This window comes from Colletotrichum chrysophilum (assembly GCF_026319265.1).
Source record: "Colletotrichum chrysophilum strain AFK26 chromosome Unknown scaffold_89, whole genome shotgun sequence".
In the NCBI taxonomy this organism is placed as follows: Eukaryota; Fungi; Ascomycota; class Sordariomycetes; order Glomerellales; family Glomerellaceae; genus Colletotrichum; species Colletotrichum chrysophilum.
The window spans coordinates 172262-189711 of NW_026517376.1; the positions used below are offsets into that span (position 1 = coordinate 172262).

General features: G+C 52.6%; 6 protein-coding genes across 6 annotated transcripts; 1 reads left to right on the forward strand and 5 right to left on the reverse strand.

The window, feature by feature from the left end:
• Window positions 1-566: 566 nt before the first annotated feature.
• On the reverse strand, window positions 567-4793 carry COL26b_009373 (uncharacterized protein; the record flags this gene model as incomplete). Its single annotated transcript, XM_053182104.1, has 5 exons — window positions 567-1634; window positions 1690-2428; window positions 3277-4195; window positions 4248-4507; window positions 4600-4793. The coding sequence occupies 5 exons, from the start codon at window positions 4791-4793 to the stop codon at window positions 567-569; spliced, it is 3180 nt and encodes a 1059-aa protein (XP_053033999.1).
• A 644-nt stretch (window positions 4794-5437) lies between these two features.
• Window positions 5438-6356, reverse strand: COL26b_009374 (uncharacterized protein; the record flags this gene model as incomplete). The annotated part of the gene is made up of 2 exons (XM_053182105.1): window positions 5438-5673; window positions 5753-6356. 2 exons carry the CDS (start codon window positions 6354-6356, stop codon window positions 5438-5440), a joined length of 840 nt encoding a protein of 279 aa, XP_053034000.1.
• A 1255-nt stretch (window positions 6357-7611) lies between these two features.
• On the forward strand, window positions 7612-9076 carry COL26b_009375 (uncharacterized protein; the record flags this gene model as incomplete). Its single annotated transcript, XM_053182106.1, has 2 exons — window positions 7612-8052; window positions 8108-9076. The coding sequence occupies 2 exons, from the start codon at window positions 7612-7614 to the stop codon at window positions 9074-9076; spliced, it is 1410 nt and encodes a 469-aa protein (XP_053034001.1).
• An 86-nt stretch (window positions 9077-9162) lies between these two features.
• HPM9 (FAD-linked oxidoreductase hmp9) lies at window positions 9163-10170 on the reverse strand (the record flags this gene model as incomplete). Its single annotated transcript, XM_053182107.1, has 1 exon — window positions 9163-10170. The coding sequence occupies one exon, from the start codon at window positions 10168-10170 to the stop codon at window positions 9163-9165; it is 1008 nt and encodes a 335-aa protein (XP_053034002.1).
• A 1911-nt stretch (window positions 10171-12081) lies between these two features.
• On the reverse strand, window positions 12082-12789 carry COL26b_009377 (uncharacterized protein; the record flags this gene model as incomplete). The annotated part of the gene is made up of 1 exon (XM_053182108.1): window positions 12082-12789. The coding sequence occupies one exon, from the start codon at window positions 12787-12789 to the stop codon at window positions 12082-12084; it is 708 nt and encodes a 235-aa protein (XP_053034003.1).
• Window positions 12790-15440: 2651 nt separating this feature from the next.
• COL26b_009378 (uncharacterized protein) lies at window positions 15441-16550 on the reverse strand (the record flags this gene model as incomplete). The annotated part of the gene is made up of 2 exons (XM_053182109.1): window positions 15441-16105; window positions 16202-16550. 2 exons carry the CDS (start codon window positions 16548-16550, stop codon window positions 15441-15443), a joined length of 1014 nt encoding a protein of 337 aa, XP_053034004.1.
• Window positions 16551-17450: the final 900 nt, after the last annotated feature.

Genomic DNA, 17450 nt, shown 5'->3' on the forward strand with positions numbered 1-17450 from the left:
CTCATTGCGTCCGGATTGAGCATTGTGGCTATGACGACATGACAATTGCACGGGGGAGTTGCGACACAACGACGTCGTCCAGTGCCTGTTGTTGGGTGCTGGGTGCTGGGTGCTGTGTGCCTGCCCGGTGCCTGCTGTCGAAGCTGTTAGTGGACGGGAGCTCCTTCCTCCCTACACCGCTTGGAAATTGCTGCATCATCATTGGCCGCTGCTATCGAGCTCTGGCCCCATTCTCGAACTCTAAGGTAAGCACCCAAGAGCCCCACTCTCCGTCATCCGAGCCCTGGAGTACCTACCTACCTAAAGAAGGGAGCAGCACCTCACCCCGCAGCTGCCCTCCCGTGCCCCCCTGGAAAGAAAGCTCCAGTGAGCTCCAGTGAGCTAGCGGGTAGATCTGGGCATCGACCCGGGCTCCGAATCCGAACCGGGGCCGGTCCGCTCGTGTTTATCGGCCAGATTGGTCGACCTCTTCACAGCGAAGCACCTGATGTATGGATTCGATGTTCATTTGCGTCTTGACGTGTATCATTAACTTCATTATCGATCTCTCGTCGCATCTACACCGACTAGAAAGGGCTGTACGTTGCCAGTGACGGCACCTGGCCTACCTCGCTCTGCAGCCCTTCCAAACCCCACGACGTTGTCGCAAACGGTGATGCCGGCACAAACGTTCCAACGAAGGGCCCCTCCAAGGCTGCCGCCTCGGCATCTCGGAAGAATTCCACTTCATCCTCCAGCTGAGCCCCAAACGGTAAGCCGGTATCCATCGCCGAAGCTGCTGCTGCTGCTGCTTCTGCCCGCTCCTTTTGTTTTCTCGTAACCTCCTCCACAGCCTCCAACGCACGCCGATGGAGCTCCTTGACGACTTCATGCAGTCTATGAAAGGACTCATAGTCTTCGTAACTCTTCATCGACAGCATCAGCTCGAAAAGCCGGAGTGCCTGGTTGGCCAGCTCGTTGTCCGTCATCAGGTGTGGGTGATCCGGGAACACAAACATGTTGGCCAGGAGAATGATCAGGCCGGAGAAGTGCGCGCACGAATTGGACCAGATGCTGCAGTCCGTCTTGGGCGACTCCACGAACAGCTTCATGCAACTGCGGCTCAGCTCCGCGCACTTGGCCCATCCGAGCGGCAGAGGGGGATTTTGATGTCCGCATGACGAGCTCGGAGACGAATCTAAATCCTTGATCGTCATCTGGCTGTATGAGCTTATCCGTCGGACCCAGTCCGCGTCGTGCGAGTAGATCCCATGTGTCATCACCATCGCCGTGAAGTAGCTGTGGTAAAGGAGCGACATGTGGACTATCGGCAGGGAATCGAGACATTGGAGTGCCGAGTCTATCTGGAACTCAGGCGGTAGATTACGCCGCCAGTTTTCCAGCATCTCCTCGAGCCTTGTCACTCTTAGTTGTCGATCCTGCTGCGACACTTTCCGAGCGCGTGTGCTGTACAGCTGGTCATAGACCTTGCCGGCAATGTGACTCAACTCCACCCGAGCTCGAAAGTAGTTGAATTTGCTGCCGTTTCTCGCAAACACTATGCCTGCTCCGTCTTCCGGGTCTCTTTCTGGTAGCGGCAAGTCGATATCTACGTCAAGCTGAAATGACGGCGTCTTGGACTTTAAGCTGATTTCCTGAAAGTGTGGTCAGGCACCTGCCAATCGTGAGACTTATTAAGCTGCGACTCACCTTGTCCATAATATAAGTGATCCAGAAGAGCCTCGCTCTTTGTCGGGCAACTTCCGGCGAGAAGTACTGAAGCGATTCCTTGTCGTGGAGGTGCATGCGGTGTGCCAGACGCACGGCAGTACCGATCAGGACTGAAGCTGGCTTTGGGTCTTTCGTTCCTAGGAACAACACCACCATTCCCAACAAGACCTGAAGACCAAGGAGATCTTCTTCCCGCGTGACCAAATCGGACACGACAGATTGTACGTTGCGCATGTGATACATCACTTTCTGGTCGTCCACCAGCGCATCCAAATTACCTTGCTCTTTTAAAGTGCATCGATACCCTAGCGCCATTGCGATGTTGACCGCTGCCCATACTGCCGTGGACTGCCCGGAAGATGGCACGTACCAATTTGACAACATGCGCATGAACGTTGGCGGGTCAAAGAGCGGCATGACGCAGTTGTAGCGGTTGAAGAACTCGTCGATAATGGGCATGATCTCCTCGAGCGGCGGTAGTTTGGGCTTCTCGGGCTCCGTCACCCATTCACTTGGGCTCTCGCTGCTGGACACATGGTCCAGGAACTCAATGCTCTCTGCCGATTGCCCACGTCCATTGATACTCTCGGTTGAGCTCGGTGCCGTTGAAGGTTGGGTTGAGGTTTGGTTGGAGTGTTGACGGTTGGCGTCGAGGGCTTGCTGCAATTGCTTCTCTATGCTCGCTAGACGGCTCTCTAACTCGGAGACTTTCGTTGGGCTGAGTACTTGGTTAGAAGACTGTTGAGAATACCAAGGATGAGCTCGCCTCACTTTTCAGATTCGCTCTGTTTTGGAGGCTGTGGTCGTTCTTTTGGGTGAGGTGCTCTTCGCCTCACAGTTGTTGTCCGGCATTCTGACTTGTAGAGCAGGCAGTTCGAACATGCGGGCTTGAGCATGTCGCATTTGATCTTCTTGATAAAACAGAGATCGCAGGCTGTCGTATGTTAGAACATGACTGAAAACTTGTCTTTGGGGCAGGTTGAACGAGGCGGATGGATCTGACCTTTCCGCCGTTGAGAAGACGTTTCCATGATGATGGGGAATCTGGCACTTTTTGTCGGAACTCCTCAAAACAAAACAAGGTCATCTATAGAATCGAACCCCTTCGATGGCCATCTCCAGAGGCGTACTTGCGATTTGACTGACCGCATGAGTTAAATGACATCTGAAGGAGCGAATCAGACGCGGGATGTGGGTGTAAGCAGAGGATTACAAATCCGACTGAGGATAGCCCCATTTGTCACCTACCAAGCCACAGTCCACCCCATCATGAATCCTTCCAGACAAGCAGGCTCGTATTCCGATTGGATGGTTCGCAGACTCTTTGACCGAAATCGTGTGACTATTTCTGCTAATTGAGACAGCTTAGCCACATTAACGCAGTGGTACATCTATGCTCACCGACTCACCGAGATACACGGCGTCTAATGCAGGTAACTTCTATTGATGTAAAAGCAGATCTTAATGGAATTCTAAGTAAGTAGGCGATTCTAACTAAGAAAAAAAATTCTTAATGCATTGAAAAGCAATCAACCCTGAGAATCACAAGACGCAACTTGCTCTTACGCCTGGGCTGCCGCAACGCCTCCTCCATAGGGTACCGTCTTTCCAGAAAAGTCAACGCCACCATGATGTTCAAGCTTGTCCCCGTCAGCAATCATATCTTGGTACCAAGCTTGCATGTCCGATGCAAAGGTTCCTGTAGCCGCAAGATCGCTCGAGTCGAAGGGCTCCTGCCCCTTGCTGACCTGGCGGATATGCGCGCCCGCCGCCGTGAGTCCGAACCCGAAATCGTCCTCCATCATTTGAACTGGACGAATTGCCCCTGTGATACGACCCTCGAGAATGTCAGAAGCGATCCGGAACTCTTGGGCCCCAGGCCGACCCAAGGCAACGCCATCGACAATATCCAGGGCCTTCACCATGGCCCCCACGGTTCTCATACCGCCCACGATATACGCCTTGGTCTTGCGGGTGTCGCGGTCTCCTAGACCCGCGACGACCGTCTCGGCGAACTCCAGGAAGAACCCCTCCCGCTTGCGAGTAGACTCCTTTGTCCAAGACATGCCGAGCGCCTCGTACGTGCCCCCAGAAATCTCCAGGAAATCGAAACCGAGCTCTGATAGGAATGCACAAAGCTCGCGGGCCTCGTCAGGGGTGACACCGCCGTCTTGGAACTCGACGCTGTTGAGCTTTGCTGAGAGGATGAAATCAGGAGATGTCCGCGCGCGGATTGCTTTTCCGATGTCGGCAATAAGGCGGGTACGGTTCTCGAGCGTCTGGACGCCATACTCGTCGGTTCGGTGGTTCGTTGTACGGGATAGGAACTGAGCGATGAGATAGCCATGCGCTGCGTGCAACTGGATACCGTCGAAGCCTGCCTTGTCCAGGTACTCGGCGGCATGCGCAAAGCCTTCAATGACGCGGTTGATGTCTTCCTTGGATGCTTCACGGGGCTTGCCGAATTCCATGCCCATCTTGGGTTCTGAAGTTTGTTAGTTTAGCCACGAGCTTTTGCGAGATGAAAAACCGCATACCGAGTACGACTGCCGACGCCGAAATCGGGTTGGGCTGGATCTTCTTCTGAACCTGTCTTCCAGCGTGGGTGACTTGGCCCAGCATGAGACTACCATCGGCCTTGCCAGCCGCAGCAACGGCTTTGAACCCCTCAAACCGTTCGCCCTCCGTCTTGCACTCGGGTGTGATGATCATGTCACCAATGCTGCTCATGTAGTCGAACTCGACGTCAATGTTGCCAGTGACGATGACACCAAAGTTGTTTGGGCCTTCACCCCAACTGCATTTCAACTTGTCAGTCTTTATATTAAAAAAAAAGACTCTTGAGAACAAATATGGGAGAGAGGCGAGGGTTGGGCAAATGCGACTTACCGGCGATAGACCTCAACAAGTTCTGGTGTGGGAATACCTCTCTTGGATGGCTCGCTCCCACTCCACGTCGCCAAGTTCTCAGCCATTGCACTCTTCAAGAAACGATTCTTGGCTGTTTTGGTGGAGAAGGGAAAAGACAAGGGCTGAGCCAATGGCTCCGGGCTGGCGGCTTCACTTGCGTAACGAGAAGACATTCTGACTTGTTGGTTGAGGTTTCAATGTCGGGTCAATGGTGTGAAACTGATTGAGACGCGAGCGGTAATGTGCGTTCGAAATTCAAAAGCATGCGAGAGAGTTCCGTTCTTATAGCTAAGTTTCCATTAGTAATGTTGAAATGTTGGCGGTGTTGTTGTTACTTTTGGTCGACGCGGATGGTGAGAAGACTTGGAGGAGACTCCGCCTCCACGGAGCGCAGTGTTGGACTGCATGGCCGTTCGAGTCCGAGAAGGGAAATGTTAGCGCCGGGTGCCTCTCGGTGAGTGTCGGTGAAGCCCCACGAAGCAACACACATCGGACTTTGGCACCGCCACGGCGAGCTCCACGGCGTTCCACGGAGAAAACTGCAGGATTCCTACGATTACTAATGACGGATACCAACCACCCAGCCGCTCTCCTGATCCTCCCCGCTTGATCCTTCGTCAGATTCGGTCTAGTGCTTGCGTGCGCTGACTTAATAATCCATGCGACCATGTCATTAGGAATCTGGATGTGGCTTTGGATGACTTTCAGTCTCACATTCCCCGGATGTAACATCATTCGCTCATTCGGTTCGAAAGATTGTCTATTCCGAACGTACTGATCTATTTGCACGATTGTGCATCCTGCCTACTGATCCCGTCTACAGCTCATCCTTGACCGGCTGGGATGGCTCGGCTTCCTTCTCGTTGACAACCCTCGGCGACTCTTCCGCGGCCTCACTCGCACCCTCCTTGAGCTTGAGGACTTGCGCCTTGACGGTGAACTCGATATCCCTCTTCTTCTGGGCGGTGTTGGGTCGGGTGTGGCTGATGGGCCATGACACGACAACAGCATCCTTCGGCGTAGCGCTGTAGTTGCTCAAATCGGCGAGCGTTGCTGTGGACCAAGTCAGCTTCATATGCGTCGAGATGATGAGGGCGCAAAGGCTGGGGGACGGCCAGCTTCTTCCGCTTACCTTGACAATCGCTGCCGTCAGCGACGAAGAGGGGCAGGATGTGATATAGTGCGCCCGGCGCGAAGATAGCGACGCGCTTCTGGTCGAGGTCACGGTTGACATCCGTGGGCGACTTGGAGACAGTGACGCGGTCTTTGATCTTCTCCTCTTCGGTGGTGGGCTTGTCGAAGACAGCAAAGAGGCCCTTGCCATTGCTGTCCTCGGTGCGCTCTTGCTCCTCGATCCACTCGCGGACGCGAAGAGGGAGGTCGGAGTAGTCCATCATGAGCAGGTTGCGGTCGTACATGTGGCGATCGAGGCCCGCCCAGCCGCCGGGGTACTCGCGACCGGAGAAGAAGAGCTTCAGGCCGTCTCCCCACGGGAAAAGCCCGACGGGCGGCTTTTCGAAAAGGTCATGCAGAGTGTACTGTGTGGCGGCGAACGTCTTGGACGCCTCACATGTGTGGTCGTAGGAGTCTGTCGTCTTTGCTGTGAATGGGTCGCGCCAGGGGAAATTGTCAGCCATTGTCGTCTCAGGCTGCGGCATCTCCTTCCCGCCGAGCTGAAAGGCGGAAGCCGTGCCAGCCAAGAGGGTGGTCGCCAGGGGGAGAGCTTGGAACTTCATGATGACGGCTGGGGTCGCGAAATGGTATGAAGCAGCGGCAACAACAGAGGATGCCAACAGAACACGAATGCTCCAGCTCAGTCGCATAGTGCTAGCAGACGAGGCGAAGACACGCTCTTCATATAGGTGTCGCTTCGAATACCATCAGCGCATTTTGGCAGCTCAAACGGCTTTGCTGTCCTTTGCGGACGCATCATGCTCCGGATTGCCATATTGAGTCGACCTTCTTGGGATACCGATGTCCAGAGTGGGATTGACTTCGGCCCAGAGGTTCAAATATTCCGTCTCTGTCCCTCAGAACGACAGACGAGACTCCAGACGACCCCACCTTCCCCTCACTCATCAGACGGCTCGACGGGACGGAACCAAGACTCCGCCTGTCTTCTCCAAGACTTGAGGTCCAATTTCCCCTTACCCACACTGCCTTGTCAGCTGGCAGACAGGTGCGGCCGGCCCGGCAATTTGGTGACGTTCTTCGGTTGAGATCCGACGTGGAGGCGGGTGAAAATCACCAGTTGGCTTTGATAATAGTGAAGCCCCATTGAGGCTCAAGATGAATGCGACTTTGACTGCCGTGTCATAATGGATGTTGAGTGACCAGAACTCCCTGTCGTCTGATGTAAGCCTCTTGACATCCGATGAACGCATGAGCCAATACCCACCCAGTATAAATATGAAATGAAATCAAGCTCAGATTCACCCCTCTACTGGCTTACTCAACTCGTACAGCTTTACCTTCATGTGGCGCATTTTCCATCAAAACGCAAGTGCCGACAGCTGCTTTTCATCACATCCATCGGCTTAAACAATGTTCTGGCATTTTTACTCAGCCTTACTTAGATCTAGATCACGGCTGCGAGCTCTTCGGCTGGGACCGGCTCATCTCATTGGCCCAGGATCAGAAGCTCCGCTCCAACGCGATCCCTTCTGGAATCCATGACGTCGCTTCTCCGTCGAAAATGACGCCGCCGCCCGTCATGGGCTTTTCAATTGCCCAAACAAGGTCGCATCGCCTTGTCGCTGTACCAGAATACTTGCCCTGCTCCGTCACAACGATCTGGTCAGGCCATTGACCGTGTCTTTACGTGATGCTTACAATGTCGCTGCCCGTCCGTGGTCCTGGAGATATAAGATGGCTTTCATGTTTGACTTCCGCGATAAGTTCCCCTGAAAACCAAACTCAATTCAATTGACCAATTCACATCCACATTGTAATATCTATACCACTGAAAACCTCCTGCGTCATTCTCTAGCTATGGCGTCACAAGCAGCATATGCGGCTGAACAGGCCATCGGACATCAGGGCGACGCCGTCACGGCCCAGGACGTAACCAACTACCCAAAAGGGAGCGACAGCAGCGACACAATGAAGGCACTCGCATGGCAGGGCAAGAACAAGGTTGAAATAGGTCAGTGGCCTCCATCTGATCTCACCAAAGGGTTATCAAAGCTCACAAGTTTAGTCGACGTGCCCAAGCCCAAGATCATTGAGGAGACGGACGTCATTCTCAAAGTCACTGGCAGCACCGTCTGTGGCAGCGATCTTCATCTTCTGCATGGCTCCGTGGTGCAAATGAACAAAGGCGACATTCTCGGCCACGAGTTCTGCGGTATCGTCGACCAAGTCGGATCGGCTGTGAAGAAGGCCAAGATTGGCCACCGTTATGTCGCGTCGTTCCAGATTGCATGCGGAAACGTGAGTCGGAAACCAATTGTTCGGTGTCACGGGGTGTGTGAGCTGACCTGTCCAGTGTTTCTATTGCAGCCAAAAGCTGTCGTCTCAATGCGAGAGAACGAACTCCAACACGATGGAGAAATCCATGTACGGCTCCCAGACGGCGGGCATGTTCGGCTACTCCCACTTTACGGGTGGCTTTGCGGGAGGTCAGGCTGAGTATGTGCGCGTTCCGATCGGAGATGTAAATCTCCTCGAAATCCCCGACAATGTGCCGGATGAGAAGGCCTTGTACTTGTCCGACGTGCTCGCCACCTCGTACAATGCTGTCAAAGACACCGCAGTCTACCCCAAGGACCAGGTTGCAATCTGGGGTGCAGGACCTATCGGCCAAATGGCTGGCGCATTCGCTCTTGGCGAGGGTGCGTCCAAAGTCATCTTCATTGACACGGAACCGCGTCTATCATACATCAAGTCCAAGTGGCCTTCGGCACATGCGGACAAGTTGGAGCTCGTCGACTTCAAGAAATTGTCGAGCGGCGTGACCAACAAGGAGACTGTTGTGTCGAAGCTAAAGGAGCTTTGCGGCGGAAGAGGCCCGGACGTTGCGCTTGAATGCGCAGCTGGAGAGTACCCCAAGGGCTGGCTCCACACCATCGAAATTGCCTTGGGCGCCGAGACCGATACGAGTGAGATTGTTAACGAGATGATTGAGGGTGTGCGCAACTTTGGTCGGTGTGGTATCACAGGCGTCTACGTTGGGTACACCAACCATTTCAATATCGGTTCGCTCATGGAGCGTGGTGTGCGCTTGATTGGCAACGGACAGGCACCTGTTCATTTGTACTGGGAGGACTTGCTCAAGAAGATCCAGAGTGACGACATTGATGTTTATCAGATGTTGTCGCATCGCATTCGTCTCGACGACCTCGGCAAGGTTTACTACAAGTTTGAGAACAAGGAGGACAGCATGCAGAAGATTTTCGTTGAGACAAAGTTCTCGTCTCCGAGGGCGGAGGGCTCGCCAGAGCTTACAACATATTGAGTACCTGTAGATAATTGATCATGATCAATGATTGAGATATTTGCAATTGAAAGCATGAAGCCTAAGTCGATGTGACGTCAGATGTCCTAAGCCTTCCTTTTACACAGTGGCCCGTCAGGTAGTTCTACGAAGGCCTCTGAGCCAACACAAGTGGGGCAGTAGAAGACGTTGAACGGATCATACTTCTTCTTCGCTGCCAGATGTTGGTTGTAGTTGGCGCCGTAGAACGTTTCCACGTAATCCGGATCATGCCGGTCGCCTTCGTTCATGTAACCTCCAGTAGTTGGCGCAAGCCTTTTCCCGGCCGCACCCTTGACGTATGTGATGTCGTCTTGCACAGCTTTGCGCTGAGAATTGCTGGCTATTTTCGAAATGCCACGACCGGTGATGAGAGCGTAAGAAGAATTTCGCCATGCCGGGTGTAAGCCCGAGGTTGCATCTTTGGCATCCTCAAATACCTGTCCACCGGAGACCAGAAGTACGACATTGGACGCAAACTCCTCCGGCTTGCCGCTGAGAACCTCCACAGCCTCACGGGCGTGGGTGTAATCTTCGACGGCCGACCGATCTATCATGCGGGATGTGAGAATGGAGGTGTCGCCGGTGGGATCGTACAGCCCTGACTCTGCCTCATAGAAGGACCAGTAGTCATCATATGAGGCGAAGCTCTCACTGATGAACAGCCTGTCTGTGAACTTGCCGAGAGCCTCGCGCACAGGTGCGAAACCAGCATCAGCTTCCTCTCTTGTCTTTCCAATGGTCCAGAAGCCATGAGAATAGCCGGAAGTGGCATTGCCAACGAAGATAGTTGGAAAGTTGCGGAACCAGAAGGCGTAGCCGGCAAATCCTGCGTCGTTGAGGTCGGGATATGACTGAAGAAGGACTGCCACGGCGTCGAGAAGATCAGAGTTGTTCGCAGTCTGCTGCAGGGGCGCGATGGCGAGCTTATGAGCGGTGACGGCATCGACATTGGGATGTGCCTTAATCGTCATGCTGAGAACAATACCATAGCCTGGGCCACCGCCACGGAGGGCTCGAAAGAGATCCGTGTGCTCACAATGGCTAGCCACAATAATGCGTCCATCCGCGAGCATGATTTCTGCGTCCAGAATCTGGTCTGCCCCAAGTCCGTAATTTCGTGTCGCAGGTCCATGGCCACCGCCCGAAGGCCATCCTCCAATGGCACCAGGAGATACAGCACCCCCGCCAACAGCAATCACATTGTTTGCCTTTGCAACTTTGTAGACGTCCCGCCATTGATACGCGCCGTCGATATGAAGCGCACTGCCGTTCCACCCTGATTTGGAGCAGCACCTGCCGGGTACGTAAGTGTCTTGGAAGTCGATCGTGTTGCGATAGTGTCGCAACCAAATCTCAAGACTGCCATAGCCATCGGAGCGACCAAGAAGGTCATGTCCCGTGCTGGCGACAACAAGGCGAATGCTGTGCTGACGCGCAAATCCGATGGCCGAGGAAATGTGATCCCGAGTTGTTGCATTTACTGCATATGTTGGCAATGGGCCGAGAGAACATTTTGTTGGAACTTGGCCCGCAGCATAATCTACCGGCGCGCAAGTGATGTTGTACGGATACGGTCGGCCAATGGGATTTGATGTCTGAAAATCCTGATCCGACCACATCTCGGCTACGTGTGCGCACGCTTCCAGGTCCTTGGCCGGGCCATCGTAGCAAGATTGTGCGATGGGCTGGGTCTCGACGAGTTTGCCGCCGAGAGCAGTGTCAAATTCTTTCCACACAGACTCGGCCGGCCAGCATTCATCTCCAGGAGCCTACTGCAGTGTCAGTCTGTGGCGAGCACCAAGTGGTTCGAGATCAAAGACGCGACAGTTGAAAGGTTCAAGGATGACCGACGCATTTGCATTCTCGCCCGACTGCATCGGGAGTCGAGTGCTTCACCAAAACATTGTCGCCGATAGTGCATCCGACGAGGACGGAGAGGGATAGCAAGGTCGCCAGCTGCATATTGGACAATTCCTACACACGAAAACAACGACTTTGAACATGAGCGAAGGGGGCAGTGAGGATGAAAGAAGTGCTGGAGAAGCACAAATTATCCAACAATCCGCCGATAAAGATAGATATACATACATAAATTCTCCCAGCTTCCTTCCGTGGAAATGATGTCAGGCTCAGCGCTGACCTTGCATAACAGCTCAGCCATCCGATTGGGTCTGCGGGGAAGACAATTTTCGTCTGACTTGGCATTGAGTGATCCGCTGGGGTAGATGATCTTAGTCCTAACGTTTAACGGAAACTGCTCATCTAGGTACCCTGTGCTTACGAATCTCGCGAGACTTGGGCTGAGACAGGGGGCATCGCTTACCGCTGATTCGTTCCCACTGGTACGAGGACATGGAAAGTGGCCAGGCCCAGATTGTCGATTCTGTAGCCCTGCGGCGTTGGACGAGAGCCCACGACTTTTACGCGAGTTCTCTGCGTCAATCCCGAAAATTTATTCTGCCCACTTTGCAAGCCGCCTGTCCCGATGGACTCAGTAGAATTAGTCTTTCAAGGGTGAAGTTGTAATCCTGTGATTGTCATTTGTATGCTCTCGCACGCCAACCTCACGTTGATTCTGTGATCATCTGTCTTCTGATCTAAACTCGCTGAGACGTGCTTCTTTGCCTCAGTCATGGCCTCGGAATGACCAAAAAGATTGCAATAGATTTGCCTGTAGTTTTGAGATTATGAAGTTCTAGAAATATAGGCTCTATCAAAGTATGGCTTCTTGACATAATAGTTGGTCATAAGTTGAGTATGGATAGATAGGTGTTGCTCAAGAAATTCTGCCTCGCGGTAGATTAGCTACCTAGATCAACTAAAATTCATCATCCGGAAATTATCTGCAATTATTCTATGACTTGGGTATCTACATCGAAAATTGAAGGACGATGGCTTGAAAGGGTTGTATACGGTCTTGTGCTTTAGTCTGGCTCCCGATTGAGAATGCCTTCCGCCCGCGTCGCCGCAAGCCATGTTTGCCTTTACTCGTGATGACCCTCACCAATGCAGTAAGGAATTGGGTAAGTGTCGCTGCTGCAGAGACGAATGATGCCCTTCACCCAAGCCAGATCGTCATATGCCTGACTCTCATATGTGTCGACCGTAAAGGGGTCAACGGTGGGGCTATCAGTGCAGCCACTCAGTAGATTGCCCTGAACACGGCGGACGTAAGGCTGGCTGACAACGACACCATACTGTCCGTCAGGCACGCTGAAACTGAGCGAAGTCTTCTGCGTGGTAGTCCAGGTCATGTCCAAGTTCTTGTTCAGGGAAACACTGATGATCTTCTTGCCGCCGAACTTGATTTCGTGTTTGACTGTGAGGCGGTTGGCGAGCTTGTATCCCTGTGTGACTGAGACTCCCACTGAGTTGCCTTTCGAAGCAACAACGGGGGAAATGGCCACGTCCCAATCGACGAACTCTTCGTCGGAGAGGACCTGGACCTCGGTGCTCTCCTCGCAGCCGCGACGAGAGATACCGGGGACGCTAGTTTGGTTGTAAGAGTCGATAGGTGCAGGAGCGACGGTCGCCGCATCGAGGGCGTCGAATTCGGCAGCCTTCATGATCTGAGAGGTTCCATCGGTACGGAGAATGACGACGTCGTCGGCTGCAAGAGAGCGAAGTTGAGGGGGTGCGGCGGAGACGGCAACAGTCATGCCAAGAATGGCGACGAGTGCGTGCATAAGCATGGTGATGGGATGATAGAAAGTAGTGTAAACCCGCGACAGGCTGCCTGCTCGTCGATTCGGAAAAAGAGTGACAGTGGTCAGAGAGAATGGAAGCGTAGAAGAGAATGGACGCCGCTTGGGCAATTGGGGAAAGCTGCGACAGACTGAGGTTGGTTCCACAGAGACAACATGATACATATACACGGCTTACCGCGGGACTCTCGTGGTGTTATAAACGGATCGCCCATGATCGCTTTTCGCGCCCTACCTTCCTTCCAAGTTCCAACTCACCAATCCCTTCGTCAAGCGGAACGTGGTCCGGTCCGCAGTGGGCCACGACGCAGCCTCCTCCACTTGTGAGGCTTAAGGCCCTCGGAGAAGCTTCTTGATTCTACCAATTGAGGCTCGCGGGTAGCGTGCCGGATCTCCGCTGTAGCCCAAAGAGGACCGAAGTTGTCCAGATTCGGAGTATGGCCGATGGATATCCACGCTCCGTAATCTCCCACGGCATGGGTGGGTGTTAATTTGGGACAGAGCCTGGAGATATCTTCTTGGCTTCGAACCACCTCTAGTTTCCCTATATCGTGACTCTCAGAGACATTTTCGACTTTGTTATCTACGTAGGTTTCGAATCAAGCTTGGGAAGGGAGTCACAAGTCAGTCAACTCGGAATAAACTTAAGCATAAGTGTAGTTTAGCGCCAAGCTTCCGCTGATCAGTATCAGTGTTCTCCATACCCCGGCTCTACGACTCAGTCGCAGCAAGGAACCCGATTGGCCAAGGGTCAACACCGAGTCATGACGTCCCATTCGGCTTTTCGGACATCGCCGGGCGGCTCTGGGAACTCGGGCAAAAATGCAATTGTGAACGGTAAAGGGAATCTCGGTCAACTTGCAGGTCTTGGTCGCTCGGGAGCATGCCGGGGTAAACAACGTGCGAGCCGTTGGGCTACTTTCGGGGCCATCGGAGGCTGCCCACGATTGTGGAGAAACTCGAGAGACGCGTACCATGATCCTGCGCCAGCTTTCTCAATGCATTCCGTGACCGAGGACGTCAGTTTGGCTCAGCTAATTACCTTACCAAAACTCTACAGAATACATGTAAATACCTGTACAAACAGCGCATTGGGAAGCCCTCTGTTTGTGAAGCAAGCTTCCATACTGGATAAAGAATTTTCATCTAAAAAACTCACCTCTGGAAACTCATCGATACCGGGAAATATTAGTCTAAATCTTCAGGTTGAGCATGTCCAGTCTGTGCCGATTAATTAGCCAGCCCGGTGACAACGCCGTCGACCATCCAGGTCCTCGTACATTCCCCAAAACTGCGCAAAAGTTTTCAAGTGGCACGCCACCGAACGGCGATACCTTTGCCAATGCGTTTCAGGTGACTTAAAGTATCCATACCTTGATCTTTCTGAAGGATCAACTGAGATTTCCGACCAAGCAGGTTTCCGCCCTTCGAAGAGACCGTATTGACTTTCACCGCCGGGCGCGGCATCACCTTGATGATAAAAGTCAATAACCATACACTCAATGGCTGAAATGTCATTCAAGATAAAACTTACGGGCTGGAAACGTGGGCACAAAAGCCTCGAATTGGAACTGATTAACTAGGGTCAGGGCATAGTGCGCATGGCCTCTATCTGACCCCCCAGTTCATAATGGCGACATATTCATCAAGCGATTTAATGACTGAGACCAACAACCAAAAGCGTCCGGAAACTATGTTTCCGTATCGAAATGCTCAAAGACGGCGAGATCCCGTCGACAAAATGCATGCAAGAGAGTACGACACCTGCTATGAAAGCTACGCTAACGATTTCTCTGACTTTGAATGCCATAGGATCGAGGAAGCCAAACGAGATGCTACCGATGATCTCGGAGACTGTCCGGTGTGCGTACTTCAAATAGTGCAGCGCAGCACCTCGAGCCCCTTTTCGAGCAACTGGGTAGACTTCGTCATAAGATTTGTGCTCGAGAACGTACACGAGCCGGAATCACAACTACATCAAAAACATCACGAGGACCAAAGAAAACTTTGCAACTTAGTGATGAACTTTTGCAGAGGTGTTGGGCGTCGCAAATGGGACGTGAGGAGTTTGGTGCTGTGCGAAGGATGCAGTATTGCCCATATGAATGGCTATTTCTGACGGGATTCGGAACAAACGCCTTAGATAGGTCCGTACGATGTTCTTCATCCAAACGAGTCTCGTCATGAAAACAAATCCCAATATATGATCCTTTACACAAACTTTGTCATATGAAGCCGTTCTCGTCAGATTTCTGGCGCCACGCAAACTCGGGCATTTTAAAAGTGTGCGGAATCATCAGAGGATCTCGGCGTGAACCTGGCTCGAATAGACTCTCCCAAAGAAACAAGATTCCAAGTCTCGCGCCACAATTTCACAAACACTCTGCCACCATGTCCTGAAAGTAGCAATTTGAGATAGGTTGAGGAGTCAGTAATACTGAGAGGACAATACAGTATTGGTAGAAAAGTTCCTATTCAAGTGAAAGCACATGCCCATATGTCCAGAGCGGATATAAATTGACTGATTCCATACCTGTGTACTACTTCTGTACCTAGACTAATTGATCGTGTGAATGGCCAATCGACACGGACTAGAAGGAGCATATGCAATTAACTGATAGATTAGAGGGTGCAATGTCTTATCCAGCGCACCAGGCCTCCCAACTATCGCGCATTTCGTACGCAGGGATTTGACTCCTCGTAGGCTGACCACTAACGCGCTCTGCCCTAAAATCATACTTCCAGCACGCGAACTCGATAGTACCCTCGATCACCCCGCCCCCAACGAAAGTCAAAGACGCTTCATGAGAATAGTCGTATGTCCTGCCGTCTGGTCCTTCTCCGCACCAGTGAAACAGCAATGGCTCCAGGTCAGACACCATCGGTCGCGTATGTGTTTGCATAACACCTCTGACGACCTTGAAATCAAAAGACACCCATAGTCGATCGCCCTCAATGGTGCATACAAGGTAACGATAGTCTTCGTTCAGATAACTGCGGCCAAAGCCCATATACACAACCTCGTAGCGACCATTGATCAGACCGAGGGGCAGAAGACTAACGGGAGCAGGTATTTCGTTAAATTCGTCCTTGACCACAGGTTCGCGCTTGATTCTGCCACCAAAGCTAGGGTTACCGCGGCGAGCAGTCTGCCTTGGGCGAGATGAACCAGTGGAAGAGGAGGCAGCACCAGTTGGAGTGCAGTCGAATGAGCTGCTGTTGTACTCGTCCTCAAAGTCAGGTTCATCCTTGATTCGACCTCCGAAATTAGGATTTCCTCGGCGTGCGTATTGCTTCCGAGGGACTGGAGATGACGTCGACGTCGCAAGTCGAGCGTTTGTTTGTCGACTTTGGCCAAGCGACGTAGGAGAAGAATCACGCATGCTTGTTCGTGATGCACTGGTTTTCGGCCCGTTGGCCTTTGGCGTGGCAGACTTGGTCGTCTTTGTTGCACCCTGTTTCGTAGACGTGGTTCTTGGAGTGGCCTTCGGTTTCTTCGCGGCATGCACATCCGCTCCGTGGTTCACGGTAACTGAAACACTGACAGATGTTCCACCGGTGGCAACGACTTGCACATCAGTCGCCTTCCTCTTAGTTCCACCTGCGGCTCTTGTCCCAGATGGCTTGGATGTTGCAACCATGGTAGCTTTATTCGCCTTGGTCCACTCCTTCTTCATGTCCTTTTCCAGAGCAGTCAGCGAAGCTGGGACTGTCATTTTCCCAGCAGCAACAGCTTCCATAAGACGCATTTTGGCCGTACCCTTCACCTTGGAGGGGGCAAGGCCATAGTGAAGAAGTTGGGCTTCGTACCAGTGGCCCGGTTGATCTTTGCCACTCCCGATTGCTTTGAAGTGCGCCTTGAGTTCTGGTAGCGTGCTCCGCCGGTGAACATGGCCGCTCGCAGAAACGGAAAAGGAGTCGCCTACGAAAGAGAACCCGTCTCTGCTGACGGGGGCCGCAAACGCCATGGCCCAAGCCGAGTGTTGCGGAGGTAGGAGGTTGGGTTGTGAGCGGTTTTGAGTTGCTTCAAGTTGTTGATGTCAGGAGTGAGATCAGACGCAATCAGGAGGAGAAATGGGCAACTTGGGGGTTGCGGGGTAACGAGATGGCGCCCCGAGACATAAGGTATCTACATAGATGCACCCTGCAGGAAATTGGGGTAATTTTCAACTCTCGGTAAATCTCGGTAAATCTTGGTAAATCTCGGTAAACCTCGGTCAGGGTGGACGAAACTTCGGACTGGATTCAGTACTTGTCTACTCAAGTTACTTAAATAAAGCTGTTTTCAAGTACTTTCAGCTTGGAACAGTGAAATTATTAGTAGTTTATTTCCAATCGCCAACCGGAGAAAAGGGACACCAGATTGACGGGCAACCTGAGCAGTTTTATGTAACAGTAAAACCAAGTGAGTAGTTATTTGTTACGACCCGTTATGCAGGATAACAGTTAACCGACCCACTTGGGCATCGAGCGGCTAGGACAGGACATTTGTATTGCAGGATCACGGAAACAACAGGGACTCGCTCGGAAACGGAAGAACTATGGTGCAAATCACGTGACGATAAGATAAGACTGAGCAGACGATGTGGGCCGCTGAGCGCTCAGCTAGAGTTACTGAGCGCTCACCAGCGATCACTGAGCGCTCACTG